Raw genomic sequence first — 27,742 nt, forward strand, 5'->3', positions numbered from 1 at the left:
CAGTATGGTGAGGGAGTGGGGTGACTTTGAAGAGCATGGCAAGGAATGCGTATGTGGCCTGGGACAGATTTGCTGCGGCAGAGGAATTATGGTGGTAGCAGAGTTGCCTATGCAACAAGTATCAAGCTGTCAGTCAAAGGTCAGGAGCTGTATCAGCCAGAAACCACAAAGTGCAAGTGGTTCGTTAGTTCAGCACTTTCCTGGTAGGTTTTCTGTTTCTGGACTCCTGGAAAACTCCCAGCAGAGTTCATAGCTGCCTTCTTATCCTGGAGATCCCAGGGCAAATAGCCGTATTCACTTCCACTTGTAGCCAGATGGACTTCCCCAGACACTAGTCTGAATTTCTCCATGATTTAAAGCCTGTACTCCTATCCTGGGGTTCAGCCCAGGACTATGATAGTGTGTGGACACATCCACAAAGGAGCAAAGATTTTAGAGCTTTGAAGTAAAATTCTTTTGGAACTGAAAGTTCCATTCCTGTTACACTGTAGCACTATGAATAAGTGAGGAGCAGGATGATACTCCGGGGACCTGTGGACAGAGGAAAGGGAGTCAAAAGGAACTAGAAATGTCACTATGAAGAAAAAAATCTCAAAGATTGCAGTAAATCACACCATGAACTTGGGGTTTACAAATTGTTTTGAGGTGCGCATACACCAAACTCGAAGTTTTCAGCGCTTCATTAGCATCAAGAGAGGTGACCTTTCACCTGTGTGATAAATGATCATTATACCAAATCCTACCTGCCCAGTCTGTAAAAATCCATTTTATTACATAAATTACATATATTTTATTAGTATTATGAAGAATACTGGGTCAGATTCTGCAGTTTTTCTTAAAGCAATCTAAGAAGCAGGTTTTCTGTAACTATGCTACTTTAAAAAGGCACAACCCTTTCACACCTAAATTATTATATCCCATATATATGCCAACATTTGAAGAAACTCAGAAATTATGATAAGGCCTAGACTAGTGGAAAACTAAAGGTAATTAAATCTTTACCTTATGTGCTATGTAGTTTCTAAAGCTGGAGGATGAGAAGTTTATTTTACACAAATGTCTTATTATATGCTACTTGAATAGAATAAATTCCCACTGCAACGTGATTTTTTGACCATTTTCTGTGTCATGGCATTTACAGTACTGTTTTTTTTTCTTTTCTTTTTTCTTTTTTTCCCTCACTGCAAATGCTGAAAGTGTGCACACATCTGAGGAAAACTTGTGCAAATATCTCAAATGTCAAGAAAGGAATCTGAACACTACTCCATTGTGTTACAGCTCTTCTTGTTTTATCTCAAAGAAAAGCACAGTATCTGGACATCTCAAGGAATCTGCATCTTATTGGATAGGCACAACTGGACTTAGAAGAGGACTGCTGACTGTCATAACCACACTGTCACCAACACAGACACTGGCTCTCAAGTTTTGCCTGGCTCCTCTTGGAACAAGGGCTTTCTGCAGAGATCTGAAGAAGTTTGCTATAAGGAGGGAATGAACTGTTACACATCACTGGAAACATGACACAGGAGTCAGACTGTGTGGCAGCCAGGAAATGGGGGCCAACTGTGTGGCAGCCAGGAAATGGGGGGCCAACCAGTCAGTTTTTGGAGGACAGAGCAAGCAAAATTGATTTTTTAACATAAGATCCATTTGCTACAATCCTGCTGCCATGGACAGGGACACCTTCGACTAGACCAGGTTGCTCAGAGCCTCATCCAAACTGGCCTAGAACATCTCCAGGGATGGAACCACCACAGATTCTCTGGGCAACCTATTCCAGTGCCTCACTATACAGACAGCAAACAATTTCTTCATGTCTAACCTAAACCTATTTTTTTTCAGTCTGAAGCCATTGCCCCTTGCTCTATCACCCCTTGCCCTAGTTAAAAGTCTCTCTTTGGCTCTGTTAGGTCCTCTTAGCCCTAAAGGGTACTAAAAGGCTGCTCTAAAGTCTCCTTCGACCCTTCTGTTCTTGAGGGTGAGCAACCTCAGGTCTCTCAACATGTGCTCACAGAAGTGCTCCAGGGCCGTGATCATCTTTGTAGCCGTCCTCTGGACTTGCTCCTACTGATCCATATTCTCCTGAGCAGGATACAGTACTCCAGCTGGGGGTCTCACAATATGGAGTCTCACCAGAGCAGAGTAGAGGGGAAGAATCACCTCCCCCTACCTGATGACCACACTTCTTTTGATGCAGCCCAGGATATGGCTGGCTTCCTGGGCTGCACTGGGCTTCTTGTCAACAGCACCTTCAAGTCATTTGCCTCAGGGTCACTGTCAATCCATCTTCTACCCAGTCCATATTTATGCTTGGAATTGCCCTGATCGAGGTGCAGTGCTTTGCACTTGGCCTTGTTGAACTTCACAAGGTTTGCACAGTCCCACAGGCTCTCAAGCCTGGCAAGATCCCTCTGGGTGGCATCCCATCCCTCCAGCATGGTGACCACATCACGCAGCTCAGTGTTGCCAGCAACCTTGCTGAAGGTGCACTCAATCCCACTGTCCATGTCACCACTGATGATGTTAAACAGCACTAAGTCCGATTCCAAACCACCAGGAATGCCACTGGTCACTGATCTCCATTTGGACATTGAACCATTGACACAGCTCCTTGAGTTGACAATCCAGACAATTTCTTATCCACTGATATACCTATTTTAAATTACCTACCAGGATATTGATTTACTATTTAAATTTCAATAGTAAGAGTAACTGAGAACATTAGAGAGACTAATTTTTTTATATTCATAGGACTAGTGAGATATATCTATGTGATTATTATTTGTGACAAGGTCATGTTTTAGGAATGGCACTCTCCAATTTCATACTCCCACTAAAAATAAAACCACAAGCCGGTCCCCTCCCCTCCCTCCAGTGGGAGACAAAAGGCAGAGATTATGTGTTGAGATAAGACAATTTAATGGAAACAGCCATGAGATAGGAAAACAAACAGCAACAATACTAACAACAAAAGTGTACAAATAAAGGGTGATTTCCATGCACATATGCTCACCAGGCCCAGAACAATGAAACACAATGGCAGACAGAGCCTCCATACACCACACTTTTCCCCAACTGCAAGCCACACTCACTTCTCAGAAGCTGGAGTCCGTAATTTCTGCTCGCCAGCAATGACATGAGGTGGTATAGAATAACTGCCTAGACATGCCCACACAGCTCCAGGTTTGCTTCTTCAGAGCAACTGTGGACAAATTAACTCTGGCTGAAACCAAGACAGACAACTACCCAAGTAACTTGTTTTTACAGAACCACTTTTCAGATTTTGCAAGACTTAAAGTTTCTATCCATTGATCATCTATAACCCTACAGGTTAGGTTGTCTATGATACATTAAACAAATCTGATCAATCCTTAGCTGGAATTGCTGATCCATAAGCTATGAACTATCTTTGTTACTTATGTTAAGAAAAGAGTTGTTCCCACTCGGAAGAAGTAGATATTCTCCATATGGTTAGACCACACACATTGATGCAGTCTTCACTAAATCCCTTCCAAAAAATTATAAATAAAAACAATTAAAATGAAATAGCCATTCCTTTTGTTTTTCCCCTTTTAAAAATTTGTCTTTTCCTCTTTTTATCAATTAAAAAATCATGGTTAATAAGCACAATTATTTTCGTTGCCTTTAATCATTGTGTCCCCTAGGTGCTGGTGAGGGAGCCCACATGACTGGGAGATTAGGACTGGAGTCCCAGAAGTAGCATTAAAAGAAATCTTTACTAAATGTTGGTCTCTCATTTTTATTTCTCCAGATTATAAATTGCAGAGGGGAGTTTCATTTACTTCTTGGTTTGAATTAAATTATTTGCTGCTCAGCAAATTGGAACAGGTTTCTTTCAACCCACAAAGTATTTGGCATTCTTTTCCAAACGAGAATGTTTACTTTACTGTCCACAGACCCTCATTCTTCTATTGCCATCTCCTCCTGTTTCCCTGACCACTTTTTGTCTAGTCTCATGTTCTCCTCCTTTGACTGCTGTACTTCAGTTGGTTTTTTTTGCAGTCAGACTGAATCAGGGTATTAATGCCTGTTCTGTCTCATGTTACTAATATTTTCCTTTTCACTCATACCTGTTTCAGTATTTCCTTTTGAGCTTCCCTTTTAAACAGGGAAGAGGAAGTTCCCTGTATTCCACCCTGACACATTATGAGTCCCTGCTTCTAAGAATAGAAGTTCTAAGGAAGCCCTCCTACTTTTGCAATAAATCATACACTTTTGATCTGATGGAATGGCCCATGAGCATTCCTGCCAGAAACTAGAATGGAAGAGTATTCAGGGCAGATTAAATTTTGAGAGAATTTTGCTTCCAACTCTAAACAAACCGCAGTCACTGCCTCCAGAAACCCTCAAGATCACACAGCCAAAATTTCAGTTCTTACAACTTTGTCAAATTTGGATCAACATTTTACAGTAACAACAATAGATACATGGTGACATCCAAATGGTTCTTACATTCCATTGAAAACTTGGATATATTAGAGACAGTATCAGTTCAGTGGGTAACACTTGGCATTACTAGGTAGAGTCAAGTGTGTCACAATAAAATTAGACAAACTCTTTAAAAGAAACATGGGAAATTTAATATAAAATTTAAAAAAAATATAGGCTTTAGGAGAAGCTGAAGAAGAAAAGCACTCTCTAGTGGAGGATGCCAGGAAATCTTAGACACTTAGAAATTGCAGATGTTCTGAAATTTTTATTTATGCTCTCTTACTTAAAGAAGAAATTGTGTTTTATTTCTGAATCATAACACTTCCAACTCTCAACAAAACTATGTGCACTTGGGTATCTAGGGTTGCTATGAAATTGTCATATAGTCCTCATAATTCATAAAAATACTTCCAAAACCGTAGATTAAAACTTGAATTATGTTTTGCTATAAATAATATTTTTTTTAAAATGCGCACAGTAGACTTTTATCTCTTTGATGATTCCTTTATTGCTCTCTTTAAAAGCACATTTAGCTGTAAACATTATTTAAATATTATATTATACATATTTTATATGTATTATCGAAGTGAGATATTGATTTACTACAGCCTGCTGCTTTCCAGTTTATACTTCTAAAAAAATGAGGTAAACCCCTCCCTGAACACCCAAATCCCCAAGAACCTAAACCAGCAAACCACTACCCAAGAAAGAGTATTTTTAATAAGAAAATATGTGACTTCATTAAAGATTAAGGAGTATGCTGCAGGTTCATAAACCTGCAGCATACTGTTCAGCTTATACCAATTCACTGACATGAGACTGGTCTTTCTTCCAGAATCATATTAAGCAACCTAGCTAGCATCTTCCTGATATTATTCATTTACCCATCTTCTGTCCCAGAGGGAAATTCTTTAAATGAGATTTTAGAACAAATATTATGTGCATTATTCTGTGGGCTCATCCTGGATAAAGGAAGGTTGAAAAAATATGCCTTAGACTTGGAATGAAAGTAAATTAGCTTTTGCTCTAAAATGGCTCTTAATCCCTGTGGAATTTCATTCCATGATTTTGACTGACCAATGAAAAAGATTGTTTTTAGGGCACCCATGAACTTCAGGGTGTTGTCTGTGTATAAGGAACTGTGTGAGTTGAAAGGTGAAGATCTGATACTTCAAAACAACTATAAACCTTTTAAAAAAAATCCAGAGATGGACAGAATTTATCCAGAGATTTAATCAGGCCCAACTTGAGATGTCTTGGGGTTATCATGTACCTTCTCCCTTAGCAAAGGCATGTATAACTTCACTGGACATGAACAGATAACAGAGTCCTCCCAATTATCTCAACTTTTCAGCTAGAGCAATTACTTTCATCTTACAATTATGGTATGTCATGTGCCTAATAAAAAATTAATCAAATGATACCCTAAAGAAAAATAATTAATGAAAAAATTCTTCTACCCACTGAATCTCTGAACAGTGTTAGGCTGAATATTAATTATACAAGATGTTTACTTGTTATTTGCTGAGGACAACTGCTATGACTCCTGTCCCTTAATGTTACGTGAATGTCAATTAGATACTGACAGATGACAGTCTCCTGTTCATGTTCTTGTCTTCCAGCTGGAGGTGCTGCAGTTTCTGATGCACTGAAACTTCTTCTCCTGTTGCAAAAATATTCTAGCAACATTTTGTGAAAAGCCAACTGGCAACCAAGTCAGGTTAATAAAAAAACAATAAAAACTTTATAATTTAACTGAATGTTAAATCAGTCTGAGAGAGATGACTAGCAGTTTGGTCTTGAGCTAGGATGAGAAAGACAACTTTGCACAAAATTGCATATTCAATTAATAAGATTTTGACTGATTTCTTTTTTATTACCTATTTCAAGGAAAGCTACTCTTCTTGAAATAGAACATCAAAGTAAACCATCTGAGGCTAATATTGAAAACAGTCAAATGCCCAGATTCCCTCATCTTATCTAAAGATGACTTTAACCTAAACCTGACATCCATGGGTTTGATCAGAGTTGCCCAAATTTTGATTCATTTATCTTTACACGTATTTAGTTACTTCTGTGTTGAGAAGTTTACATTTAGCATATAAATAGTCCTGTGCAATTTACTTTAGTTACTGCATCATTTAGAGACGTACTGCACAGTTATTAGTAACCAAGGGTGACTTGCCTTCCATATTTAAATGTGTATTAGTGCACACATAGGCACATATGTGGGTATTTTACCAGTATTTAATGAGAAAGCCATATCATTTCAAATGACTTTGACATTAAATAACTGACTATACAAATAAGTATATTTCAAGAGTATATTTGACTAAAGGTCTTTTAAGGATAGTGCGAAACTTCTTTTTATCTTTTTTTGGCTGTGTTGTAATTTAAAGCACCTGACTTTATAAATCCTAATGCCCCTTGTAGAATATTGGAGGATGATAATTTCACTACCCTGTGGTAGGAAAAGCATAAAAGAGAGAAAAACTTGAAATCTGAGAAAATGATGACCTGTTACCTGGCCTGTTCCACATACTTGCTTTGAATGGACCTGGACATTGAGCGATGGCTAAATCCATTTGCAAGTACTCATGTATTTGTTAGATACTCAGTACTGGTTAGGACTATACCAGCCCCTTAATGGTCTCATTTAGTACTTAGCTGCTCATGCTGCAGATTAAGAGTTGTCTGCCTTGTGTCTTTAACAGGCAGATTTTAGTCAGGTATGGCTGAATCCATTTGATTCTTTCCCAACAGCCCCACCAAACAGGACTGAATTGTTTCCATCTGAGCTATAGTCAACATCTTAAGTAAAAATTTTTAAGAATTTATATAAAAATTATTATATGGTCTTGCAAAATTCTGAATAGTGGTCTTGAAGTTTCAGTTCTACACACATAGTCACAAACTAGTGGCTCAGAGACTAAAATATCCTTGCATCCTCTCTTTCCCCCTCCTCCTTGCTATCCAAGTTTTTCTACTCGCAGCTGAGACAGTGTCAATTTTGCATGTCTATATTAGAGATTATGCCAAAAATACACTGGAGGGTCTCAGACCACTTTAGAAGGCTGTAATCCTATATTGTCAGTACTCATTAGGGAATATGATACATTTGCATCAGTGCAATTAGGACTTTGCCCACTGGCAATCTCCCAGGACACATGCTATTCCCTGACACATTTCCTGTAGCAGTTACCTTCTTGCACTGTGTAAAAGAAGCCTTCTTTCCATCCTGGCAACATCATTTAGTGTGAGACCTAATTGTACACGCCATGAGCTTTCCTCTGCTGAGACTGCTGTATATTCACACATGCACTCACCAAAAAGTACTTATTTTTCTGATTTGAATTAATATCTCAAAAGAATGCTTTGATCTACATATATAACCTCCTCTTCACCCCTCCTCCTCCTTCTACAACCTGTTTTCATTTATTAAAAAACACTGCTTCAGTTTTTTTGCTGGAGCTTGTCAAGGGACAAGAGATATGAGGATCCTTATTATTCACGTCAGACAAATTATTCTTTCTCCTTCAGATATATTCCCTGCTTGATAATCTGTGTATTGCTGCTTCTTAAACTAAAGATCAGTTTTGAATTTGGCTTTCACTGTTTCAGCTTCCTCTTAAAGCAATTTGTCAATGAAAACCTAGTGCAAAATGACTCCCGGACAAGGAAGATGGTCTAGTCAATGTGACAGGAGGAAATCAGCAAGAATTCTAACACTTAGACCAGTCTCTTTTAATTGTAACCAACACCAAGTGTGACTTCTCAGCAGCATGTTCAACGTGTCATATCAGAGATGAAGGTACTATGGAAAAAATATTGGAAAGAATTGGCCATATCCCACAGCATTTATCTCATTTAGAATTATTGGTAATATTCAGCTGAACATTTAATTCAGCTCTACACTTAATACACTTTAACTAAGCCATTCACTAATGATCTCCACTCTGTTAATATAGTGTTCTACATGTGGAAATAAATTTAAAAACCAGTGAAGCTAGAGAATTCAAACTGATGCAACATGTTTTAGTTTGCTTTCTGTGTAACAACTTCCCACTCCATAGCAATGCTTCCATTTTGCATTGACAAGACTGTCTTTTAAAAAGGATGCATTGATACAAAATTCAGAAAATTATTTAGTCTAATCTTAGCTTCCCACTGAATTCAGCTTATGCATGGGTTGGATGTTTTATGTTTATGGAGTTTAAATGTTTTCTTGGATGTGGGCTCAAAACAGTATCTTAAGACATTTCCCCAGTGGAAAATAATTTCCTTAACAGGGTAGTGGTGAGTCATCTGGTCTTTGTGCCTTAGGGCTCTGCAAGTGAGGTGAGTAGATATTGCTACAGCACTCAATCACATGAAACCACAGCTGCCTCATCTGTAACCACATGGGGACAAATCAATACCATTAGCTTCAGTGAAGTTATCCTCTTGACATATTTGACCCTAAATCCTTACCTGGAACACACAAGGGTGAGGAGTTGTGGACAAAAAAAATCAAAACATCAGAGGGCTGAAAGTAAATTTTTCTTTAATCTCTTCCTGGGAGTTGGCTAAATTGTATTTGGTATTGTACAAGGTGTAACTCTGAGGCTGGGGCATGTAGGAACTGGAGTTGTAGGGGCACAAGTGTGATGCACCATACAGACAAGACTTACTTCTTTCACTTCTTTTAGCTTTCACTTCAACTAGTCAGGACTAAAAGGATTAAAGTGGAACAGGATGTGCCGTAATTTGTATATACCCACAGCAAATTATCATCACAGCAGAGGAAGCAGCAGAAATCTCATGGCTTAGCAGGACATCTGAGGCACAACACTTACAAAAGATATGACTGAAATGACAGGGCTAAAATACCACTCCTTGTTCAAAAATCCCCTTGATCATATTAATTCCCCGTTTCTGGCTCATGGCTGAGTGCTGTCTTCCAACCCAAGCCTTTTCTCACTTACATTGCTGTCAAGCCAACGACCTGACTGCCTATACGTTCGTGAACAGCCGTGCGGGGGTTGGCAAAGGAAGCTCGTTTGCATATGTACAGTCACACTTGCAATTCCATCTAGATATCAGGGCCTGCACAGCTCTTCCCATCTCTGTATGAAGAAAATTTCTGCAGAAAGGCTCATTCAAAGCCAGTTAGAGCCAAGCAAGCTCTGTCAATTTCCTTTGCTATTTTTCACTCGGGGCACATCACTTCAGTTGCAGACCTGACCATGCCTGTACATTGCCTGCCATGCCCAGTAACAGGCTCCTGGAGATGGATCACTTTGCTGGGTGACACATCTGCCACTAGCTCTCATGGTTGCTCTCTAGAAAATCTTTTTGACCAATTAACTCAACTTTAGAAAATTACCTTGTTACAGGACTGCTTCATATTTGGCCTCTTTGCATTGTGCTCTGATACCCGTGTAATCAAATTCACTAAGTGCCTCTTGAGGAGGTGTTGCATCAGCCTGGTCTGAACCACTGCCTGGAGTTCAGTGGTTCTTCCTTTATTTATGTATCAGCCGTGATTTTTCACAATGCAGTTTTTGCAAACTGCTTATTTTACAACACGTGTTTCACAACACACTGAAGAGGAGGATTACCTGTACCTCAAGCATAAACCTACACATCGTCGAAGTCCTCCCAGACATGCCCAAATTCCTGAGATCGCCTCCTCGGCGCTGCAAGATTGGGGAGATGCAATCTCCACCGTGCCGCCGCAGCAGGAGCCCCGAATGCTGCTCCAGCTGGAAATCCAAGAGGAAACCACCCCCCACCCCCCATTCTCGCCTCCTCCCCGAACATGCCACTGGAACGGAGATCTCTCTTTTTGCCTTTCCTATTGCGGTTCCCCGCGGCTACTGCGCGCCCCGATCTCCCGCTGTCAGCCGCCGCCGGGGCTGCCCCCCGCCTCACCCCGCAGCAAGAGGGGAGGCAGGTGAGGGCGGCCGCCCGCCCGCGCGCCCGCGCGGCGTTGCGCATGCGCAGCGCGCTCCCAGGCATGCTCACTGCCGGGGGCGGGGGGAGCGGGACGCGGTGTGGCGGCGCTGCCCGGCTGCCCTCGGCTCCCCTCGGCTCCCCGCGGCTCCCCGCGGCTCCACCCGCTCGGCTGCCCTCGGCTCGCACCATGCCGCGGCGGGCGGCAGCCTGCCTCCGGGCGCTCTGCCTCCTGCTCCACCTCCGCGCCGCAGGTGAGCGGGGGCGGCCGCGGCCGGACGGCGGGGCGGGCGGGACGGCGGTGGGGACCCGCTTGCGCCCGGCGGCGCACCTGTTGGGCGGGAGGCGGGAGGCGGGAGGCGGTGGCTGCCCGGGTCCGGCGGCGGCCGCTCGGGTCCGGAGCCCGCCAGCCCCGGAGGCGGCGGGAGCGCCCGTCAGCACCACGGACAGCGGCGGCCCCGGGCGGGCGGGCGAGCGCCGCGCTGCGCGCCCCGCGGAGTGGCCGCGCTTCGGCCCCGGATCGCGACGACCTGGCCGGGGGCTACGGCAGCGAGGGAAAATCGGGACTCCCTGTATTCCGCCTTCTTATTTTATTTATTTATTTATTTTTAGATACTGGTGAGGAGGCGTCGCTACTTGTATGTGCTCGTGGCAGCAGTGGTTTTAGAAAGGGAAATTTCAGCTGCGACAGCAGCAGGCGTTTCGGCTGTTAGCGATGCTAATAAATCCTCTCTCTGCTTTGCTGGCAAAACGTGTGTCTCATTCAGAAATGCAGTGAGCGATGAGCGCCCTAGTATGTACGTGAAGTTCCACTGCCAGTTTCGTTCCAGTAGTCAGAGCTTATATTTCTGGCGTAAATCTCAGGCTTCCTTTAAGCTGTGAAAAACTGCTCATCATTCAGAGCCTCCGTTTATACTGTGCAGACTTCAGCATGTATTGTATTATCTAAGGAAGGAAATAAAATCTGGGGTAACTGTATAATTGAATTAAGTTCTCAATTAGTAAAGTTGAAGAGTTTCTTTGTTTTGTCATTTATGACAAGCTTAGCCACTTCTGAAGTAGTAAATACTTGCAAGTTCCATTAAGTTTAATTAGGAACTACAGTTAAACGTGCAGGTGCTGATTCTTTCGGTCCTGGGAATGTTGTTTTTATGTTGTTTTTAGGAAAGATTTTTAAGCTGCAACAAATTTGTGTTGTCTTACTGCAGAATCATTGAAAGGAACAATTGAACTTCGTGTCTCTTAATATAGAAGAGCTGTATGAACATCCCAAATAAGATCTATTATGAAAATAACTGCTTTACTGCTTTTTTTTTTACAGTTGTCAGGAGAAATAATTTTATCTCAGTTATTGGTATTTTATTACCCTGTAATATTAGGCTACACTTCATAAAATTTATGGAGCCTCTTTCCTGTAAATCTATAGTTAGGATGCTCATGCTGTTTTGGCTTATATTCATATGTGCAAGAGATTATTGACTGAAAGATGGGAGCATTTCATGAGCTGTTTTAATAAAAGCCTTAAGCTGCTTTTAAATTGTTCTTTTACTACATGTATTAAATTTACCATCTGTACAAAATTAGAGTACAGCCTCTATTTGACATAACATGCCATCTAATCTCAGTATATCCTCTACTAACAGTGGAATTTACATTAGTTTTGTTGTGCTTCATTTTTCTATCCTGCTAATGGAAACTGGGTATATATTCTGCCAGTAAGCTGTTCACTTTCCTTACTAAGTTCTGCTTGTTCTATTAAGTTACTGGGAATTCTTGCAAAGAGATCTTGTCTTTATTATGCAAACGTCTCTAATCATAAAAAAAAGAGAGGAAAATAGATGTTTATATGGTGCTACTGTTTTGCCTGAATAATCATGGAAAACAATCATTTCAGAGAAGACAAGGGGGAGAATGTACAGGAGCTGAATTCAACCTTTGCGTGGTTGGGCATGGTTCGCGCTGAGCACAAGAGCCGTGCTTCCTCTGAGGCAGGGCTGCATACAACTTGCTCTTGTTGGAAGTCATTGAAGATGTCACAACAGTAAAATAACAAAGGAAGCTTAACATCCTAAGATATCTCTGTTTCATCTGATACAAGTAGAAAATTTGGTCTTACACAGGCTACTACTATGGACATCTTTTATGTATAGCCTAGACCTTTGAATTATTTACGGTGATTTTGAAGCTTTGGTTCATGTGAAATCACAAGATGCATTCTGCTTGCTATGTCACAAATTATATCCCAAATGTCAATTTTTCTGTAATGTGTTGGAAACTGCTTGGCTTTTTGTTCTGAAGCTGAATTTCTATGAGACATATTTCTGCAGAATGCTTAAGACACCATCAGTAGGTATTAGGAAAATCTCTCTTGATATCAGTTGGTGGTAATAGATTTTAGAGAAAACATAAGTCTACATTTATTTCAGCTAATATACAGCAAAAAGAGTTAATGTCTTTAAGTAGAGCTCATATAGCGAATCCAGTTTCCTTTTGTAGAAAGTAGAAACTACAATTCTACTACTGTTGTAGTAAAATTTTCTACAATAAAATGGAATGTTCTTGTCAAAAATGTGATCAGAGATTTTCATGTGCTCAGTAAGGTACCATTTTACTGCGCTGACTTAGATACTGATTCCAATATAGCATGACAGTCATGTTATCAGAAAATGAAATATGATTGTGTTGTTGGTATATGCATACATTGCTACCTAAAAGAACACACTTGTGTGTGCATCTCTGAAAACAGAATTAGGCCCTTCTGCTGAGTGCAGCAGGTGAAGTAATCAACCTATATAGAGCTTGCTGTTGCAGGAAGACCTAAATTTGTAGTGAGTGATTACAGGTCAGCATGAACTTTCCACTTACATTATGCATTGCATGAAAGAATGCACAGCAGCGTAGGTTATACTCTCTTTTAGTATGTATGATCTAATACACATGTTCTTGCAATAAAAACCTAGTGTATCCCCAGGTGACTAGGAGGCACTGTCTCCTTGTTAAAGAATGGCAGATAGTAGGAAAAACACAAAGTGATGCATTAGACTAACTTGTAATTAGAGAGCCATTTGAGTCATGCACATTACTTAATTAATTACCTCTTTCACCTAATTTTCTTTTTTAGCAAATTTTAAAAATGAAATTAAAATATATGTATTCAGTTACTGGAGATTTGTGATTCTGTGAAATAGAGTAGGAAAACCAACCTGACTGGTTGGTACTCCAAAACTTAACAATCATGGTCTCAACGCATCGCCTGCCTTGCATTAAAAACTTCTCTTGAAGAAAGCATTTTTGCAGAATTTTTACTTTTAGGATAAACAAATCCTGGTGCCGCAAAAGCAAAACGTTAACAACTGATTATTTGCTCAGGTCATCTATGTCATGGTTTTTTGAGAAAGGCCTTACACTGTCTTGCTAAGAGCTTCTATTACCTCATTTTATTATTCTCTCCATCCGTGAAGACATGCATTGACAGCCTTTAATCAATATGAACCAATACTTTCCTGCTGGCCTTGTTAGACAGGAAGTGTGTAGATCCTTGTCTCCACCTCTTGATGGATCCGTTCTTCCAGCCCCTCAGAGGAATCACAGTTTATCTTTTTGGGGCAATGCTGTAGTAACAGGAAGATTGCTTATATCAAAACTGAAGTTTTTGATCACAAACTAACGCTCCTTTGGGTAGAATTTGCTAGGTAGAAATGTATGTTATAAATATGCTAGACTGGTTCTCACACAGCTCACAGGGTGTCCTTACTTAAGTTTTGCTGAGTTCAGCTTTCCTGGTCGAACATGCACTGTATGATATTGTCATGGTTGGAAATTGATTGAGTGCACTGCAGTTTCTACTTAGGTGTTGGGCAAGCCTATTTTCTATAAAATGCACAAGCTCTGAACAAAAGTAAAAGAATCTGGAGACTGTACTTTTAGGGTTGAGGTGAGATCTGCGCAAAATGCATTTGCCATCAGATCCATTTCAGTAATCTCATACTAATGAATGAATAATTCTAGGTTCCAAATACATTTACAGTGAAAGTGAAGGAGCTATTGATTTAAAAAATGAATAAGGGTGCTGCTTCATTACACTAACATAATCTAAATTAAGCTGGTTCTTATAATTGCCTTCTTTAAAAACACATTGCTGGCCATGAGTGGGTGTTTTTACTAGAAGAGTCTTTTCTGTCTTTTATTAGTAGGACTCATGGATAATCAGAGGGTAGTCATCTGTCTCTTCAAAGATTCTGTTGGGGGAAAAACAGTTTTATAATTCATTATCCGACTTCATATTTTTGAGGAAGTATTTAGTTGGAAAAGAGGCTCATCATATTTTTACATGTGGAAATTCTTGCTATTCATAATTTTAAAAGGCATCATCTTCCATGAGAGATTTATGTTCAGTACATCCATTAGGAAATTATCGAAGTTTGTGGTCTTGGAATCTGACTAATTCCATTTGTTGTATTATAAAGACTAAAACATCTTAGACAGTGAAGGCTGGTTTGAGCTTCTCTGGAGAGCAAAGTAGGAGAGTTGCTGAAAGTCCATGAATTAGGCTCTTGGGGGACTGTCTCTCTAGAAGGAGGCTAATGATGTAACTTTGTGGCTCTATTTGGTGGCAGGCCCCCCATTGTAATACCCACAGGGGTATTACAATGATTGCTGTGGGGAATTATGGAATGGAAGCATACGGCTCTTACTCCATAAAGCACTGTCATTGTGCTGTAGGATTTTCAGCATGGCTTCAGAATAAATACTTGGAGAAGTTAATAAGATCTGCTCAGAAACCCTCAGTGGGATTTTTTAGAACAATACTGCTATAAAAGAAAGCCAAAACTTTAAGACTGGAGTTGACTTTTCTTCACAACAGCTATAGATTTCCATGGAAATACAATTTATTTTCTTGAAATACTATGTATTTACATCCATCTTATGCAGAGCACAATTTATCTGCAACCTTCATTGGAAAAATGACAGAAATCACAAAATTAGAAAATTATTGCATCAGTTTCTTGCACCTTCTGGAAAAAAAGAATCTGACAAGAGCCTATGTGGTACATTAGTGCCAAGGCATAAGTATGGTAGAATACTTAAGTGCCTTTGGGACCACTAGCTCATCTCTTAATTCACATGAGTAGACCTAGTGAAATCAATGCTCTATGGTATCTAGTTTCAGTATTAATGTATCAGGCAACAGGCCCATGAAATGAGATGCAAAGTGTCTTTTTGAAAAAAGATACCGCTCATATGCTTAATCCTGATTCACTGGAGCTGTGGATATTTTTGGCCAGGGCATTTTTTTTCCTACAGAAAAGAACAAATTTAGCAAAAATAAATTTCCAGTTGTTTCTATTTTCAGCAGATTGCTTATTAGAAAGGGAAAAAAATCCTTGCAATCATCTCTCTCCCTCCCTCCCTCTCTTTCTTGCGTGTACTCCCACCCTCATCACACATGCATGTGTGAGTGCCCTTCCTTGCTCTCACAGCTACAAACAAACACATAATAATTTATATTTCTCCTCACATGGATTCATGCATTTTGTACTACTTGATTTTGTCTGAAATTTTTGGTCAAAAGTTCTGAACATTGTTTTTACGGGCAAACCAAAGTATTTTTCGGAATGTTTACAATTGTCCTATCCTGTTCTTGCTTAGCTCTGGTGTACTTTATTTGCTCTGAATTTTGACTTATCATGGGTACTGTTCCTCTGCTGGAAAAGGCCTGGCCTTTGGTTACTGGACCTAGCTAGGAAAGCACAGAGCCCTTCCTATGTAGGCATGTGACCTAGTAGTTCTGTAATGGGATGTAGCCATTGCTAGTAGCAAATCTGTAAGTTTTGTCCTGATTTTGCAAGGCCTCATGATTAGGATTTGATATATTTAATATTAAATCTGACTTTTGCTCATACCTTTGCTGGTGATTTTTTGATCAATCTCAAGCATGCTCGTTTGGGACACCTGCCTGTCCAACTTTCCTTGACCTGCCTGTTTTGCTTGGGTTAGCTCTGGCAGCAGGTTTTCTACTTAAGCAAGCATTTATATCTGTTCTAATCTATTTTTTTTGTGTGTGTGGTACAATTATATTATACACAGGAGCAGTAACAAAGGCTTGGTAGAACAGCAGAAGCTTGAAGAGTGGAGGCACAGGTTGTTTCATTAGAGGAGTGTGGGTCTGGGATGATAAGAGATGGGGCACAATCTTGGCACTGAAGACTCCATGCTAGAAAAAGCTCAGTAAAAGGTAAAAATGCAGACCTGGAGCTTGAGAAACTGTTTTTAGGCATTAATGAAGAGAACAAAGAGATTGTATCTAACATACATATGTGGCGCCGTTTATAGTAAGTTCAAATATAACCTGGAGCTGCAGACCAACTGAAGACGAACTGAAGAAAGAGGAAGCATAAATGCATATCAGAAAACACAGGTATATGTAGCTTCCTAAGAGGAAGGAAGAAGAGAGAAGGAAGAAAAATCCATCAGCATTAACATCATATCACTCCTGATGAAGGACTCCAGGTGCTGACAACTCCTCATAACAGTGCCCATCACTAACGCCGGTGGGAAACAATTGATCTGAGGACCCAGAGAAGCATGGAGTTAGAGTAATACCAGGGAAAGGGATAGACAATTTAATTATAGTGTTCCTGTAATTATAACTTTTTCTCTATTCCTTATTTTTCTATAAAAGTTAGATCTAGACTAACAACGGTTCTTGAATTAGTTTGTTAAGATTTTCACTTTGCTAACTATAAACTCTTGGCTTCACTTACGTTTATAAGGTGTGCTTCATCTTTGTTTATGAACAAGACTTTGAAAGTAATGGAGGAATTAATCTACCCAAAGGAGGCTGTGAGAAGCCAAACAGCAGCATGCCTGATCATTAGGTCTAGCAGCCTACTTTAACTAAAGAATAGCTTCATTTGTATTGCACTAACAGGTTTTGGCTAAAGACAAAGCAGTGGTGTGAAGGCTTGTGTTTTGGCATGAGTCTCTGAATGATGGCAACAGTCACAGCCTGCAAGTCCTTCTGTTATTTATGGAAAGTACTTTCCTAAGAGAATTCTTTTGTCAATTCAAAACTTCATGTATTACCAAAGCAGCAAGTGGATTTGTATTTTTCCCTTTTCAGGTTTCCCTGGTGTACCTCACAAAAGCGCTTATGAAAGTATGTTCTGTTGCCCAGCTAATGTACAAGTAGTATTTCAGCTACTGTTTTTAACTGCATTTTATTGGCAATAATTTTTGGTGCACCATGCTAAAGCTCAACAGCATGAGCTTTATGTTTGGCTAAAAGTGCATGACTTTATCCAGATGAGATTTAGATTTGATTGATGTGCTATTTTGCTGACAGTAAGATATATTGTTAGCTAGACAGTACAGATGCAAAGCATATTGCCTCCAGACAGCTTTTGTTTTCATTTTTGCTTTCAACATCATTTAAAACCTTTATGTTTTCCTCCAGATATGTTGACTCCTTTTAGTATGTTTGTTGGTTTGTTTGCATTTTTCCTTTTCTCTTGGTGATGTAGATGAAACAGGGATAAAGCAATAGATTTTGTGTCTTTTGAAGGCAAAGCCAAAGGAAGGTCCTGTTGCACGCACCAGAAGAGGCAACTTTCACAGTCCAGAGCAGACAGAAGTCTTCTAGACCTGCAGAAGTGTTTGTGCTATGTCTAGAATTACCAAATTACCAAAAGTTGGCATTTCCCTTAGGATCATTGCTGTTGTAACTCCTGAGGGTTAGAGCCATGCTCATAAATGGTCAGCATGTTAATAAGCATTTTGGCATTTAAGCATTTTTTTCTCCTTTCTGTGGGACAAGACCTCCTTGGCCCTTGTATAGACAAGAGAGAACTGCAAACTCTGCTCTGAATGGAAGTCCATTTCCATTTTGATGTTCTAAAAAGAGGCAGGGAATGAATCTCCCTGCTGTGAGAACTTTGGTGTTATTGGAGAGGATTGCTCATTGGTCTGCATAAGTACATTAACCTGCATCTCACAGTGACTAGGATAGCTGCTCAACAGGTAATAAACCATGGTGCAAGAGATGATAAAGCCAAGCCTGTCCAGTCTGGGGCCAATTAATAGGTTTGAAGGAAGTTTGTATGGGACAAAGAGCTTCTTTCACAGTGGTGAGCCAAACAGAAAGGAAAAAAGCATGGGGAGCTCAGGGTACAAAATTTAATTACCAAAATTTGGTAAGTATTTTTGTTACTGAAAATGAGAAATTACTTGGCAACAGCCTTAAGTACTGTAACTCAAATTGCATTTGAATTAAATTTATCTTCGAAAGCAATCCATCAAGTTTCAGCATGTTGTTCCCTTATGAAATGAGTCTGCATTTTATGCTTTTTTCTATTCAATTTCCAGCTTTTAGCATAGAAACCTCAAGCTGTGTAATATACCAAGTTTTTTTTACTATAAAAAGACTTCAGTGTTATTATAGTGCTAGTGTGTTAAGTGTGAGTATTAGGTACTATTGTGCATTTAAAATATATGCACTAGGTATGTATATACATTTGTGCATTTTATTTACTAGTCAGATACAGCACAGCACTTTTGTCAGTGGGTTTGGGGTAGCTGCACTGCTTACAAGTAGCAAATATAGAGTATGTATCTCATTATAGAAAAATGTGTTTTTTCAGGAGCATAACTTAACCAAATTTGTTCGGATTAAGATAAATAACAAGATTTAAGAAATTACCTTGAGTTGTTTTTCCAGACACACATCATTACTTTAGACACCATTATTGTGGCCCTATCAGGTTTATGTTATGTCCCACTGGGACTTTTGCAGTCAAATAAATTTCTGATTTCTGGCTGTAGTGGATGTTAAGGGGGAGGCACCCAGCTTGAGTGGCTTTTGTGTTGTTGTATCAAGGTAAAATTATTTAAAGGACCCAGAGGTCTGAGACTCTGCTATGGGAAACCTGGGGCTGAGCTGGCAAGGAAAACTTGTCTGACTGAGAGTGGGGTGAGTAGGGAGTCAAGTCATCATTTCCTTAACAAGGATGTGAGATAAAATATCTGTAAAGCTCTGATATTTTTTTTATTTTAAGAAGATAAAAACCATGCTGCTGTGTTACTGGCTGATTAATGGATCTTGACTATCTTGAAGTTTTTTATCTATCTATTCTAGCAAAAGTGAAGATATTTGGGAATTGGGAGTCTAATAATTTTCTGACAGCTTGCTTTGAGATAAAATGTCAATTGTCTTAAACTATTTAGAGAGTCAAGACAGTCTAAAGAAATCTTAGGTTTTCCTCTATCAGGCAGAGGCCAACTGGAACAGTCAAAAGTGTCCACAGCATTCAGCAGATCAGATTTACTATTTATTATAGGCTTTCCTTTCTGCATATATAATGCAACTTTGTAGAGTGAGACAGGCTCATAAGCATGTGCTATCTAGCATTCCTGTGATTTACCCATCTGTTTTCATGAGGAAATTTTGTGCTGTCCATATACTGTAATGATGTATATATTTGATATGGAATTCTACTGTTCCATTCTCCATCAGTCTTCTGTGGATTAGATTTATTTTTCTCTTTTTAGTTTATGACAGAAATAGTTTTATCTTGTATTTTTCTGCAGACAACTAAAGAGATCAAGTGAACACATATTTTGAACTATTAAGCAGAGCAGCTGGATTCTGCAGAGCAGGGAATTTCATAGGGATCTGTCCAATTCAGGAGGATGGCAAATGGTGGCAATGATAGAAATACTGGAACTAGTACAAGTAGTGAAGATGTTCAGATTTAGAAAGTATGCATTCTACATCACCCTGGAGCTTCTTGTTGCACTTTAATAGATGTACTGTTATACTTGGTAGAGGTTCTAGAAGCACAGCTCCAGGGACTGGAAGTGCAACTAAATCTGAGAATATCTGGAAAGAGAATACTGTTGTACAAGAGCAGCTAAATTAAAGAAGGGACTTACAGTGGATAAACATGGAAGCAAGATCAAGACAGGCTTTCTTGTTAAAAAAAAATCTAGAGGGAAAGCAACGGCATTGAGGAGCTGCAAGGAAGGAAAAGTTAACCTATAGGTAAAGAGCAGAGAAAGAAATAGCAATATTCATCAGGAGCTGAAATCTAGTAAAGAGTGGTGACCAGTCACTACATTGTACAGACAGAAGAACTGGAGGGTGGAGTGAGCAGTTCAGATCACTAGAGAATCACAGTGCAGCTTCTGTTACTAAAGGAAGCTGGAATGGTTATTGCTTGACGTGATCTGCATGAAGAAAGGACTGGTTGTTTTCTAGGAGCAAAACAGACCTGCTGCTCAGAGAAGTTCTGATGTGGGTTTGAAATTAACCATTGATTATTTTTCACTTTGGAAGAAATAGAATTTCCTTTGACATGAAGATAGCTACATTTAGCTGAGAGATAGGTGAACACTCAGCATTTTTTTGGATAGAAGAAATAGCATGGAATCACAATCTAACATCTAGTCTGTTCTCAGTGCTGAGGCAGAATAAACCATAATTCTTTGTAAAAACACTTGAGGGGAGACAATTTTAGGAGAAGGAATAAAATTATTATAGTTAATAGATAATAGCAGCACTATATTTCAAGTGAGTCATAAATAACTCTACATCCTGAAGTAGAGTTCAAACAGGGTAGTGTGAAGAGAATATCAGAACATAATTGTGGATAAAGTTTGCTGAGCTTATTGAAGAGAAAGCTCTAGGAATTATATTTTTTGAACCTTTTCCTAAACCATATTTACTGAATTTTTGTGTGTGTTGGAATATCTGAAGCTTAAAAGGCACGAAAATCAGTTCTTCATAGTTTCCGACAGTTTCCCTGGTGGCTGCAGAGAAGCATATTCTTTTTTTGTAGAAGTGCATAGTTTGATATAGGAATCCCAGTCTTCTCTCCCTCGAGGGTTGGAGGGTGGAAATATTTGAAGGTGTTATGTAGCAGAAGTACTGGTATTTCTAGCTACTTAATTCTCCAAGTGTCTGGTTGGTGCCTAATTGTTTGTGTTTGGAGCTGAAGTCTGGAGGGTTGAGAAGGAATATATTATCACTTCATCAAATTGAGAGGAAGTTTAGGGGTTTAGGTTCCCCTGTGGTATCAAGGGTGGCCATTTCTGAGGGTCACCTGAGGCATCCATGGCAATCTGGGAGCCAAAGTCTGGTAGTAGTTAGGGCCTTATATGCAGTCATCTAAGTTCAGTGAAGATTTTCACATGGGGCACTGTGGATGCTTGTAACCTACCTAAGATACTGGGGCTATGTGGACTTCTCAGATAAACAAATTCAGTGTGGTAATTTTTTTGGAACATATTTGAACATCTGAATGCTTAGCTGATGAAAAAAATATTGTGTGGGTATAAAGTGTACTGTTATGTAATTAGACTTTAATTTTTCATTACTACAGGTTAAAAAATGTATTTTATTGTCCATCTTGAAAATCTACTACAATGGACTTTGTTTGGCACCAGGGACTGGTGCTACTGATGTGGTATTTAGCATTCGAATGGAAGCAAGTCTGGGATTTAGAAGCAAATGGTGATTCTGCTGTTAAAAAGTATTGAGATTCAAGGACAAATGTGCTTTTTCAGTAGTTCCTTTAACTATTTTTTCAGTCAAAAATATTCAGGGGAGAATTTAAGCTGGTAGTTAATTGTATTTTTTTCTGCTTCATTCAGTGTAAATAATGAAATAAGAGGGAAAGTTGGAATGCTGAAGTGGGTAGAAAATGCCATACGAAGAATTCAAGGAGAATCACAGTTGGTTTGATACCCTCAGAAACAAAACAGCAGGACTGAAGGAATCAAAGAAGACTCACCAAATGTGTTGGTGGTTACATTCTTTTGTCTTATCTATGATCAGTTTTGAAATACTGATTTTCTGTGAAGGAGACATGAAAATAAATACCGCAAAGAGATGACTGTGAGAAGTAGGTGACAATAAGAAGTGCTGATGCTTCCTTTTTTTTCCTTTTTATTTTGTCACTGACACAACTCTCTGAATTGCTAGTTAAGACCAGCCCTTAGGATTTTATCAATGAAGCCAACACCCACAAAGCTTAATGAGAACCCAGCAAGTTTAACAAGTTTTGAAGCTCAGCTGTCTTTAAGACTATACTCTGCAGCTTCTCTTTTTTTTGTCCTGCTTTCAGATGTCTTCGTAATCAAAACCTGACAAGAGCTGAAAACATGTGACCTCAGTGGTTATCTAGGAGATTGTGTTTGTTTCAGCCATTTGAAAGAGTAGACTTAGATTTAGCATTTTACTTTATAATGGAGGATCTGTGTTCTGCCTTTTTACTATTGATTTTCTGTTCATGTATAGTATAAATTGCTTCACTGCCTACTGACAGGCACCCACTTATTCCAGCGAATGCATTTCTCAATGATGCAAAGCAATACTATAGCACAGATAAGGTATTGTCCTTGATTTCCCTGACTGAAATTTCATGAGGAAATTAGGTCAACAGAATGTAATTACCTACACTGAAACCTCCTAAGGGCACTGGGTAGAGCTGTGCAAATGACTGGTTATTTTGATTTGCTTACAGGAGCAAAAAAAATCAGAGGAAAAAATCAGTTTGAATAGAACAAATTGATTTCTTATTCACCCTGAATTGAAATGTTGTTGGTGCTAAGCTGGTCTTCATAGCTCATTATGAGAATTTAAATAAGATTGATTTTATATTTTTTTAACTAAAAATCAGCTTTCAAATTTAACATTGCCATTAAGTCCAGCAGCATCTGAAGAAGAAATTCCAGGCTGATCAGAGTGAGCTCTCTGGGTGCACTTCTCTCAGAACACAAAGTCCCTTTTCTACCACGCTGGGTTTCTTAGAGTTTTTTTTCTGGAGGTGACTAATGCAGCTTCAGTTACTTTTTATCTGTGAGGCGGCTGAACCTTGCCTGTTTTTCTGGTCAGAGAGACTGCCTTCCAGACTGGGAGCTCAACTGTAGCTTTTCTGTTCCGCATAAAGGCACTGAAGATTCACTATTTTTCATCCATGAAAAAGGAAAACAAAAGAGAAAACCAAATAAAAATTTAGTCTTAGTTCCTCTTATAAAGGCATCATCAGGAAGTATTTTGTCCTTCAAAAGATAGCTTTTTTTTACTAACACATAATTAGTTAAACCCATGTAATGACAGAATCACAGAATGGATATGGTTGGAAGGGACCAGTGGGATCATATGGTCCAGCCTCCCTGCTCAGGCAGGGTTGTCTGAGAGCACTTTGCACAGGATTTCATCCAGACTGTTCTTGAGTATCTCCAGTGAGGGACACTTCACGACCTCTCTGGGCAATCTCTTCCAGTGCTCAGTCACTCACACAGTAAAGTTCTTCCTCATATTCAGGTGGAACTTCCTGTCCTTCAGTTTCTACCCATTGCCTCTTCTCCTATTGCTGGGCACCACTGAGAAGAGTCTGGAAACCTCCTCTTGACACCCTGCCTTCAGATACTGATAGACATTGATGAGGTCTCCTCTCAGCCATCTCTTCTTAAGGCTGAACAGGCCCAACTCTCTCTAACTCCTCGTTAGCAATGCTTAAGTCCCCTGTCTCCAGTTCCCTAATCTAAGAGAGTTCTTTGTGCCCAGCACCAAGGTATGCAAGGTATGGCCACGCACCAGTATCTCCTCTGCAGACAGCCAGATGCTCCATTGGCTGGCCAGGCAATCCTTGAGTGAAGTTTGGGTCATAACAAGAGTTGGCATAAGGGGCTAAAAGGTCTCCTGATAAAAGCAGATGAGCAAGGAATGTAGAATTGGGATTATGGACTCATCCAAATTTTAAATCTGATTTTTTGATCAGGTTCTTTAGCTTTTCTCCTCAAGTTCCCATTTATAACAGATGATCACTGCTATTCTCATCTTTGATATTACTGTGGGATAAAATGCATCAGTAGGTTGACTGCATAAGTTTTGTGATTGAAGTTGGTATCAATACAGAAGTTGAACTTGGCTCAGCATGTGTTCTGCTATGTATATAATTTTTTAAACTGTACCCATGGCTGGAAATATAAATAACATTTTTAAAGCCCTGTGAGAATGAGCTTAAGAATGTGGTTCACTTCACATACTTAATAGACTCTGTAGTCCTGTTAATCTATTGCTATAGAAAACACACTGTAAGATGTTAAGTGAATTCTTGTATTCCAAAAATATTTTTCCAAATTTTTCAGAACGCAAAGATCTCATTGAATTTCCAGTGTCATGTACAGAATAGCCAAGAGAGACATTCTAAACTTACTCTTCTCTTTCCACAGGCTGCTTTTCCGGAGACAATGATCATTTTTTGGCAATTCATCAGCGAAAGAGTGGAAAACCTGTGTTTATTTATCACCATGTGGAGAGTGTGGAGAAAAGTTTGGATACAGACAGCTATAAGGATTCCAAACAAAATTTCCGTTCTGCTTCCCACACTAAAATAAGCAAGTTGCACCCTGCAATAATTGTTAAATCAGCCTTCCCCAGGTCTGTTTATGACCCGTCCCTCAATCTCTTAGCAATGACTGGTCAAGATTTGGAGGTGGAGAATCTTCCCATTCCTACAACGAATGTGATTATTGTGGTAAGTGACTTTTTATGGGTTTTGGAGGGGTTTTTTAGAATAAATATGCCTGTATTTAAGTAAAGACAGATTGCAGCTTTGGGTAGCCTGACTGATCATCTAAATCTAAATAATGACCTCTTGTCTTGAATTTCTTCACTTTGGTGGAATTTGCGTTCGTATAATCGCACTCTGATTAACAAACAATCTGGTGGACCAGTGCAGAATATAGCCTCTCTGTAGGTAAAGACCTTACCTTTGCCTCAAATGCTGTTGATCCTCTTGTCTTGACTGATGTTTGCACTGTTTTATCCAGTTTTTACTGGATAGGCTTTAAACTTACTCTGCATAGGTCACAAGAAAATGTACTTCAGGGAACAATTCTACAGAAGCACTGAGGTTTTAAAAGGGCGACATAAAGTTTTCATTCACTTCTGTTCCTCAAAAAAAAATCCTGTTTCTCGCAAAGAGTAAGAACTTTGTTTCTGTTGGTGTATGCACTTCTTCTGGCACATATGGATTGGGGACCCTCCAGTGTCAGTTAACTCTGTGTGTGACCTTTCCCATTCTCAAGATGGTGATGGCAGTGCTCTCTCCTGCAGTGAAGGGCATGTCAGTTTAACCATATCCTGGTGCTGCCCTGCTGCATCCTCACCCTTCGGGCCAGTGGAGCAGCCTGCTGTCAGGAGAGCTGTCCTTAGTGGGGTGCACGGTACAGTCTGTATGTGTTCTGCACAGACACTGCTTTCCTCAACCCCTGCGTGGGCAGCTCTCCTTGATTCCTGGAGGGAAGAGGAGTCACTTATAATGGCTTGTGCACTCATTAGAATGAACTAAAAAAGATTAAAGTGAAATCTGTAAATTGCTCGTTTCAGAGGGGGATTAGAGATTAAAAGAAAATGGACTTTACAAACAAGGAAAAAAGAGCACAGAACACACGAGCATGTTAGCACAGCAAGTGTTTCAGAATCCCATGTGAGTTCCCTGTATAATACTCTGGAGATCTGCCCTCATGAATGCTCCAAGTGCAATAGAGTAGTGACAATGAAAAGAATAATCAGGGTAAAAGAAAAAGATGGTAGTAGTTTTATTTGCCCATTATTAGTTGTAGCAGATAAAAAGTACTGTCAGGGAACTAGGCTCAAAAAGCTGTGCTCTGGACTTGTTGCATTCCACACAAAGAAGACCTCCTCATCTGAGTTTATATGGCTAGCACTGTTAGTGGACTAGCTGTGTGGAAGTATCCATATCAGAGCAAAATAAGGGACTGTCAGTCTTGCTTTACTGGGGACAGGCCAACTGCAGAGTCCCAATACTGAATGGTATTGATCAAGGGAAGGAGATGCCAAGCAACTGGATATATCTATCCTCAAAGCTAGCCTAAGCCAGCAGGTCCGACTCTGTAGTGAAGGTACCTGCTCCCTTCTTTCCAGTGCAAGCATTATTTCACTTCTACTCAAGGTGAAATCTTTCTATTAGATGCAAGGAACTCAGAATAGGCACGGCCCTGCTTTTTTTTTTTTCATTAGATGACACTGTTACCTATGAATTGTTGTTTTACTAGTGTTTTGCACAGTTTTGGAGACCCATGGTCCTCAAGTAGTAATGGAAGTATCCTGCAAAATATTCTAGGGCTACCCTGATTTTAGCTGACTGGCTCTGTGCCTGCATTAAAAGCTAAATGAGGCAGATTTTCTATTGGCAGATAAATTCACATTAAAAAAAGGTCCATTAAGTCTGTATTAAGTTCTCATTAAGTGACTTTGGTCTGAGGCTTTGCTACGGCATTTCTAGGATGGAACTGCTGCTCTGAAGCCTTCTGTTCTGGCTGAGAACCATATGTGCTTTAAGGGGAGGTATAACAGCATGAGCTAATCATGACATGAAAGCTGTTTATTGCTTGGGTTCTTCAGCTGTCTCTGGATGTGCTGAAGGACAGTGGTTTTGGTTTGTTTCTAATGTCATCCTTTCAGAAAAAGCCTTTGGGGAAGCATATGTTTGAAGCCAAAGTGCTGTGAGTCAGACAGTGCATTGGACTAATCCCACCGTCAGAATTTTGAAGGTGCCTTCTTTAAAAGGGCAGCTGTCCCACAGCAGAGTGGTTGCCATCATCCAAGCACAGCCCTGCTCATTCCAGATTTCTGTATTTCAACATTCTGTTTCTCCCTCTTGAATGTCACCTGAAGTGGACTGTAATGTTAATGTAATTACCAAGGGAAGCTGGTTTGTTTTGAATTGCATGTGTATCGCTCCCTCTTTGTTTTGAATTAGCACTTACTGCCTGTTGCTACTTTCTGGTTTTTAATATATAGGGCAAGTGTCAGTGTTTGTTATTTTGCCCTGGCTGACCCTTTTTGTTCCAGCCTTTAGCAATGTTGCTGGCTGCTCAACTTGAAAGAGCAGTTGCTACTGTTAGTGCTTCCTGTAATCCAGTTACATGATTGGTGCTCATTGTGATTTAGTATGAAAGCCAGCAACGTTTTTTTTTTAATAAATCTATGCTCTGTTAGCTCTACAGAGGAGAGGAAACTGAATTCAAGCTAATTTCAGTGACTTAAAGTCCATTTTCTTCATGATTAAGGTGGAAAGGTAGGGTGAATGGATGCGTAATGCAGAACTATTACAAGGTTGCATTTTGTGCTAAGGATTAAACCATCTGACAAGGAAAATGTTGCCAATGCCCAGCAGAGTGCTATGAAGCCAAGAATTCTGCAGGTATTTTGTCAAAAAGTGATGTTTTGTGACTCTAACAATAAAGAACATGTTAAGTAATTTTACTGAAACTGGGGATAGTGAAGTGCTTGTTTGCCTAAGTGAGAAAGATGAGGTATTTATTT

The 27,742-nt window shown here is 39.7% G+C and overlaps 1 protein-coding gene across 1 annotated transcript in view; it reads left to right on the forward strand.

Annotated features, from left to right (window-relative positions):
* The first annotated feature begins 10,489 nt into the window (after positions 1 to 10,489).
* Positions 10,490 to 27,742, forward strand: part of PTPRR (protein tyrosine phosphatase receptor type R) — a 139,713-nt gene continuing 122,460 nt past the window's right edge. Inside the window, exons 1-2 of the mRNA XM_030959928.1 lie at positions 10,490 to 10,640; positions 24,622 to 24,926. Coding sequence (XP_030815788.1) covers positions 10,577 to 10,640; positions 24,622 to 24,926 — 369 coding nt within the window. The 5' untranslated portion in view covers positions 10,490 to 10,576. The remainder of the gene's footprint in view (positions 10,641 to 24,621; positions 24,927 to 27,742) is intronic.

Source organism: Camarhynchus parvulus, chromosome 1A (genome assembly GCF_901933205.1).
Source record: "Camarhynchus parvulus chromosome 1A, STF_HiC, whole genome shotgun sequence".
In the NCBI taxonomy this organism is placed as follows: Eukaryota; Metazoa; Chordata; class Aves; order Passeriformes; family Thraupidae; genus Camarhynchus; species Camarhynchus parvulus.